This window comes from Pseudoliparis swirei, chromosome 1 (assembly GCF_029220125.1).
Source record: "Pseudoliparis swirei isolate HS2019 ecotype Mariana Trench chromosome 1, NWPU_hadal_v1, whole genome shotgun sequence".
Classification (NCBI taxonomy): domain Eukaryota; kingdom Metazoa; phylum Chordata; class Actinopteri; order Perciformes; family Liparidae; genus Pseudoliparis; species Pseudoliparis swirei.
The window spans coordinates 21,102,053-21,110,428 of record NC_079388.1 but is presented as its reverse complement, the minus strand read 5'-3'; the positions used below and the strand labels follow the sequence as shown (position 1 = coordinate 21,110,428).

The 8,376-nt window shown below is 44.5% G+C and overlaps 1 protein-coding gene across 1 annotated transcript in view; it reads left to right on the top strand.

Moving 5' to 3' along the window:
• Positions 1-7,822, top strand: part of atf6b (activating transcription factor 6 beta) — a 14,229-nt gene extending 6,407 nt beyond the window's left edge. The window contains 10 exon segments of the mRNA XM_056443904.1: positions 1-137; positions 1,537-1,619; positions 2,835-3,017; positions 3,170-3,277; positions 3,359-3,458; positions 3,554-3,621; positions 3,825-3,924; positions 5,469-5,553; positions 6,020-6,135; positions 6,137-7,822. The exon segment at positions 1-137 is cut by the window's left edge and continues 43 nt beyond it. Coding sequence (XP_056299879.1) covers positions 1-137; positions 1,537-1,619; positions 2,835-3,017; positions 3,170-3,277; positions 3,359-3,458; positions 3,554-3,621; positions 3,825-3,924; positions 5,469-5,553; positions 6,020-6,135; positions 6,137-6,289 — 1,133 coding nt within the window. The 3' untranslated portion in view covers positions 6,290-7,822.
• Positions 7,823-8,376: the final 554 nt, after the last annotated feature.

The window sequence follows — 8,376 nt, the reverse complement described above, 5'->3', positions numbered from 1 at the left end:
AGTCGGCGTGCCAGTCCAGGAAGAAGAAGAAGGAGTACCTGCAGCACCTGGAGGCGCAGCTCAGGGAGGCGCAGCAGGAGAACGAGCGCCTGCGCCGCGAGAACCAGGCGCTGAAGGAGAGGCTGGCCGGGAAGGAGGTGAGGAGGGGGAGGAGAGGGAGGAGGAGGAGGCGGTCCTCTATCCGCTATTACGGTGTATCAAACTGGAGGTCCCATGCTCGATATAAAATGAGAATCTGAATGCGATGGATACGTTTAACAATATTTAATGGCAAGAAGTCTCAGCAGTAAATTGAAGCTACGATCGTAGGGCCGACCGGAATATTACGCCACAGACTAACAGCAAAGTAGCTGATAGGGAACTGTCTTGTAACCTTCCGACCGTCTAGAGAACGAACTCACCCTTTCCACCCGTATTTATTAGTAACGGCATCCACACCTCTTAATCCTAAAAGTTAGTTCCATTGGTCAGTTCAGCATGCTACACTCTAGTTGGCTTACGGCCAGGCCATTAAACAGGTCATAAACAGGTCATAAACAGGTCATAAAACAGGTCATAAAACAGGTCATAAACAGGTCATAAACAGGTCATAAACAGGTCATAAACAGGTCATAAACAGGTCATAAAACAGGTCATAAACAGGTCATAAACAGGTCATAAACAGGTCATAAACAGGTCATAAAACAGGTCATAAACAGGTCATAAACAGGTCATAAAACAGGTCATAAACAGGTCATAAACAGGTCATAAACAGGTCATAAAACAGGTCATAAACAGGTTATAAAACAGGTCATAAAACAGCCGGGTCAAACGTCATGATCCCGCGACCAATATTACTTCCGGTCAGCTGTGTGATGAAAGTTCCCTTTCACAATAAAAGTCCCACATGTCACTCTCCTGCTTCAAGCAACGTCACGGAATTCAACCGGCTTCCAACTCAAGTGTCAACATTGAAACAATAAACTAACTTTCATTCTCATGCGGCAGACATATAATCATAAACACATACAATTATAAACATTACTTCTGCCATTGACATATACACAGAGTAGACATTACCGCTATGCTTCATAACACAACAATATCAATATTCTCCCTAATATTTCCTATGATAATATCTTGCTATATGTATTAATTTAAAGCACAAATGTTCCCTATGTGCAAAGGGGGGGGGGGAGGGGGCACCCCTGCCTTCAAAACATTAAATAGCCGAGAGTTTTTTTCAGCGTAAGAAATACGATGTGTGGCGGGAGTGCGGGAGTTAAGACCGAAATGACACTTGAGAGCCCTGAGAATGTTTAATATTAATTATTACACCATTAGACCACCATTACATTTTTCCTCTCGCGCACCCCCTAGAGACAGCTCACGCACCCCTGCTGTAACGTAACACACACTTCATGAGCTCTGTCAACAACAACAACAACAACAGGTTGAACAGGACAGAGTAAACGGCAAAGAGATGAAACTACAACCCCCTTGTTGTTGTTGTTGTTGTCGTCTCTGTGTTTCTGAGCCCTTCTCCTCGTCTTTCAGGGCGGAGACTCTGCCGGCAACAAGCGGGCCGTCTGTGTGATGGCAGTGCTGCTGTTCATGACCTTCAGCTTCGGCCCCGCCAGGTACACACACACACCTCACACACACCTCACACACATACACACACACACACACACCTCCTCACACACACCTCACACACATACACACACACACACACACCTCCTCTCACACACACATACACACACACACACACACCTCCTCACACACACCTCACACACACCTCCTCTCACACCTCCTCTCACACACCTCCTCTCACACACCTCCTCTCACACACACACACACCTCCTCTCACACACACCTCACACACCTCCTCTCACACACACACACACACCTCCTCACACACACCTCCTCACACACACACACACACCTCCTCACACACACCTCCTCACACACCTCCTCTCACACACACACACACACCTCCTCTCACACACACACACACACCTCCTCTCACACACACACACACACACCTCCTCTCACACACACACACACACACACACACCTCTCACACACACACCTCCTCTCACACACACCTCACACACACACACCTCCTCTCACACACACACACACACCTCCTCTCACACACACACACACACCTCACACACACACACACACACCTCCTCTCACACACACACCTCCTCTCACACACACACACCTCCTCTCACACACACACACCTCCTCTCACACACACACACACCTCCTCTCACACACACACACACCTCACACACACCTCCTCTCACACACACACACACACCTCCTCTCACACACCTCTCACACACACACCTCCTCACACACACCTCCTCACACACACACACCTCTCACACACACCTCCTCTCTCACACCTCACACACACACCTCTCACACCTCACACACCTCCTCACACATACACACACACCTCACACACACCTCCTCTCACACACCTCCTCTCACCCACCTCACACACACCTCCTCACACACACCTCCTCTCACACACCTCCTCTCACACACCTCCTCACACACACCTCTCACACACACACCTCCTCACACACCTCCTCACACACACCTCCTCACACACACCTCCTCACACACACCTCCTCTGACCCACACCTCCTCACACACACCTCTCACACACCTCCTCACACACACCTCCTCACACACACCTCCTCACACACCACCTCTCACACACCTCCTCTCACACACCTCCTCACACACCTCCTCTCACACACCTCCTCACACACACCTCCTCTCACACCTCCTGTCCCGGTGATGTCTCCTGTAGCAACGTGTTCTCTGTCCTGCAGCCTCTCAGACAGAAAGCTGTCGGGCCTCCAGGATGGCGTGGTGACGTACACGGGGCGACGGCTGCTGGAGATCGAGCAACAACAACGACAACGACAACAACGACAGCCTCCGAGCCGAGTGGAGGACACGACGGAGACGGAGGAGGACGGAGGAGACGAGACTGCAGAGTCGTATCAGTTCAGGTCAGAACGACTTCATCTCTTCACTTAGTCAATATGTTCTGTTATTCAACACTATATTCATTTAGTGTGTGTGTGTGTCTCTTTGTGTCTCTGCCTCTGTGTGTGTGTCTCTGTGTGTGTGTCTCTGCCTCTGTGTGTGTGTGTGTGTGTAGGAACCTCAGTGATGTGTTCAGTGACATGAAGGATCTGGTTCTTCAGGACATCGATCGTTACTTCAGTTCTTCAGACTGTCGACAGTTCAACCGCTCAGAGTCTCTCAGGTCGGTTCTCCTCCTCTTCATCTCTTTCTCTCCACCTCCTCGTCATCTCTTCCTCGTCACGTCTTCATCTCCTCTCCTCAGGCTGGCCGACGAGCTGAGAGGTTGGGTCCAGCGACATCAGATCGACCGCAAGAAGTCGGGAGGAAAACCCAAAGTCGCCAAGAAAGCCAAGATTGCCCAGGTTCAGTGCTCCTCCTCCTCCTCCTCCTCCTCCTGCTGCCCGCGCCTGCCTGTAGAAGTGTGATTATTAACGTTGTATGGTCACGGTTGTTCCAGAAGGCTCAGCTGAGGAGGACCAACTTCTCCAGATACCTGCCGGTCCAGACGCACCGCTCCATAGAAAGGTCTCACGTCCCTAGATACACATGTTGGATCAGTGGAATGGTCTGATTGGGTTGTATTGTGTTCGATTGGGTTCTATTGTTTAGTTGTGTTGTGCTTTACTCCCTGTTTTCTCTACTTTGTGACCTTTTGTTGATCTAAGTATACTTTACTTACTTTTATTGTGAAATGCAACTCTCTAACGTCCGTGACTTCCTGTCTGCAGTCAGCTGCAGGTGCTTCCTGGTCCGGAGGTCAGGTACAGCGACTTCCTGGACGCCATCGAGCGCAGAGAGGACACGTTCTACGTGGTTTCCTTCAGACGGGTACGCAGATGTATTTATATTTAATCTGCAGCGCAATGTTACCGTGATTGAAGACACTGAATGATTGTTTGGGATTTTAACAACTTTTAATAATATAAATGAATAAATATATATATTTATTTTTGTTACATTTTCTTTTAGATGTGTAAAATATATATATATATATGTATGTGTATATATGTGTGTATATATACATACATACATACATATATAAATATGTATGTATATATATATGTGTATACATATATATATTAGGGCTGTGAAACGATTACAATTTTTAATCTGATTAATCACAGGTTTCTGTGGATTAATCATGATTAATCACATATTTCCGATATTCTCGGTATATTTTGTGAGAACATAGAGATTTATGACAAAAGACGGATATATACATTTATACATTATTCTATACAATGGTGCTGCAACTCAGCAGTTATTTAGCAGTTTTCTTCCATATGGAACATTAATACATCTTCATCCTAAACAGAATGTTTAACCCTCCTGTTACCTTTCGGGTCAATTTGACCCCATTCAATGTTTAATGTCGGTGTTCTTTGGGGTCAATTTGACCCCAGGCTGTTTTTCACTGTGTCAAACATATAAGAAATATCAACTTTTGTATTTATTTAAAGGGCTATTTAGGTAGTCAACAAACAAACATAAAGTACCTCACACTTAAACTTGGGAAGCAATATTAATTCTAATAATTTTCTGGAGGTTTTAATTGCTGGGGTCAAATTGACCGCGAGGGTAAAATATGTGAGTAAATGTAAAGGTAACAGGAGGTTAAACAGAACATGTTTCTCTTGTTTGTCAACCATTAACTCCACCATGATACAATCTAAAGGCCTCTAGTCTTCCTCTAGCAGCTGCTGAGGCAAACTGACTGTGTGGGTTTTCTTCATGAACTGGGCCGTGATGAAAGGGACGGCGGGACACCGCTGCAAAGCTGAAACCTCACCGCCCGGACAGGTGGACAGATTGACAAGTGACTTTTTTTGCTCGGTCGATGCGCGCGCACGGAGCTCTGTGGCGCGCGAGACGGAGATCGATAAGTGTTAACGCAACGCGAAGAGACAGAAATGACATGCTGCTGTGGAGATACGATCAACAACAGACGTTTAGTTTAATAAAAGAACAAAGACGTGCTCTAGAGAACATGTCAGGGGGCGGGCCAATCTCTTTAATGTCATGCGATCTACCGACACTACGCTGCGATCGACTGGCAGGTCGCGATCGACGTGTTGAGACCCTGATCTACAGGAAGTAGAAGTCGTAACAAGGTTTCCGGAGGTGAACCTGCGGAAGGATCATTACCGATGAACAGACCGTCTGCATGAGAGCGGACAGAGTTCAGATTGAAGTGGTGGATTGGAAGCTCATTTTGCAAGTGACTTTTTTTCCGTCCCGACGACCAACAACAGACGGATTGGAAGCTCATTCTGCGCATGCGTTAAATGCGTTAAACCTGTAATTTAATTAACTGAGTTAACGCGTTATTTTTCACAGCACTAATATATATATATTTTGAATACCCCTCACAGGACCACCTGCTGCTGCCGGCCATCAGCCACAACAAGACCAGCCGGCCCAAAATGTCTCTGGTGATGCCGGCCATGTCTGTGAACGGTGAGGCAACAACAACAACAGTCTGATAACGGATCAATAACCTGAGCTCAATATCAGCTCCTCTTCATCAAGAAACACATTTACAATGTTTAGAGAGCGAAGACCTTTAAACATCAGAGTTTCACCTCATCTAGAGAGATACACTTGTAGTTGTATGGAGATCACAACAGAAGTTATTGCCCAATCGGAAGGATAGACTACAACTCCCAAGATGCACTTCAGCAAGAAAATGCAAGTCGCTGTTGACTTGAAGCAAAAGATCTCAAACGACATTTATCAGTTTTATCCACCTGACTTCTGCACAGCAGATGAGGCTCATGGGTAATGTAGTGTTTACGCCCAGAGAGCAGCCGAGGCTCATGGGTAATGTCGTGTCTCCCCCAGAGAGCAGCCGAGGCTCATGGGTAATGTCGTGTCTCCCCCAGAGAGCAGCCGAGGCTCATGGGTAATGTCGTGTCTCCCCCAGAGAGCCTGTACAACTCGTCCCAGGGCTACGAGATGATGATGCAGGTGGACTGTGAGGTGATGGATACGCGCATCGTGCCCATCAAGTCGTCCGCCGTGCCGCCGTCTCTCCGCGACCCCCCCCCCGCCCCCCCCTCCTCCCCCCACCACAACCACACCTCTCTGCGAGGGCGCCACCACCACCACACCACGCCGAGGCAACCGCTGCCCGCCCGCCGCCGCGCGGCCGAGTTCCTCATCAGCCAATCGGAGGGAGTCTGAGGGCGGCTAGGTAACACACACACACTCTTTTTGATTGTGGTCGCTCCTTCTGGCCGTCGTCGTGGAAACTCGACCTCCTCGCCGCTCCGGAAGACGGCGTCCTCACGAACGAGGACGCGCTCGCTGCACTTAGAGGACGATGCGTTGTTTTTAATGTTTAACGTGGACAGAGCGACGCGCCGGAGGACGGGACGCTGTGATTGGTCGAAAGCACGCCGGCTTCATTTCCTTCCTGGTGGAAGTCGTAACCGTCACTTCCTGTCTTCCTCGACACTACTGATGGTTTCTGTGTTTGTATAGTTGTTGTTGTTGTTGTTGTTGGCCGCTGCATGGGGCTGGATCTTAATGTGGGCGCAAGGAACACAGTCGATCTTCATCTTTCCTGCGGATCAATACGTCAGTGATTACGATGTATTGATCATTCACTGGTTTAATGTCCAGTAAAAAATGTATTACGGATCACTTTATTTTATTTTTATTATGATTTATATGTTGATTCATCAATTTAGTGTTTCAGTCATTTTTCAACCAAAAAAATAATAATAATGAACTTAACTGCTTTTTTTCTGGCAAATCATCGGAAACTTAAACTAATAATTAATTATGAACGATTAATTTAAAAAGAAAATGAAACGTTTTGTCTGTTTGAGCTGCTCTTCAAACTGATCAATAATCAATAAGTTAAAGAAGGAAAAACCACTGGAGGAAGAAACATAAGTACAGATACCACTACTACTAATAATAATATTCAGTGAAAAGGAAAACAGGAGCTCATAAACGCTGATTCGGCTTTCTTGAACGACAAAAGGAGAATAGACGTTAAACTGATGACATCACTTCCTGTTGCGGGCTACCGATCCGGCTTCACGTGGCGCCCGCTTCACGTAGAGATGTCTTTGTTGTGGGTTATTTATAGTTGTAAATATCAACGTTCTGTAGATATTGTTTTCTTTTGTTTCTGTCGCCTTTTTTTATATATTTTTTTATTTCTTTGGGATATTTTGACAACAAAAAGTTAAAGAAAAAGTTTTAAAAAACGTAAAGTTTATATAATGATGAGAAAAACAGACTTCTGGTGTTTTTAAATATTTAGTTCGGTTCATTGGACCAAAGTTCTGTCCTGGTGGGAATATATTTATGGAAATATATAAACTGTTTTTTTATTGTACAGAATTAACTTTCATTAAGTTTTTGTTCAAATAAATTGTTTTAAAAATGTCTTGATTTTTAACACTTTCTGGGTTTTTTCAAACCAAGAAATGTTTCTAATTTTCTTTTGTTTAAAAAAACCTGTTTTCTAATCTTGTGTTTGTTTGTTTTTGCACGGCATCATGGGAAATGTCCTTTATTAAGAGCAACGCGTAAAATCCACAAAACACAAAGTTTGACAATCAAAGAAATAAAAACTTGAGGTTTAACATTCACATATTAAAATAAACTATCTGAATATTTTTGTTCATGAAAACGTGTGATTCAGGAAAAAAAAAAAAAAATTTGGAAATTTGTTCAGTTTTTACAGAAATAAATCAGTGTGAGACTCCTCCATGATTGGTAGTTTTTCACTCTTTGATTTGTCACAGACGAGATATCACTTGTTACTCTTGGACCAGCTAGCTGTTCCCCTCCGCTCTGTCTTTATGCTAAGCTAACCTTAGCTCACACACACACACACACCTGGAATACATATTAATGTTTTTATATCCTGATTAATGCATTTTGTAACTTTCTGTTTAAATAAATGCAGATTAAATGAAATAAAACTGTAAATGAAGGTTACTTTAAATGTCCCAATGTTCAGAAGAATATATATATATTTATATATATATAATAACTTGAACTTAGACCGAATGTAAAAATCAATGCAGAGTTAATAATTCAAATAATAAAATAAAACGGCAGAAACTCCTAAATCACATTATTCTGAAATAATGTCTGAGAACTTTGAATTCTCACACACACACGCACACATACACACACACACACACAGAGTAAGCATTTGTTTGTATTATTTAAATATGTAAATACATCTTTCATGTTGGTAGGAAATGTACTTTGACTTTGATAAAGATCTCATGAACTACGCCAGTTATCCTGTTT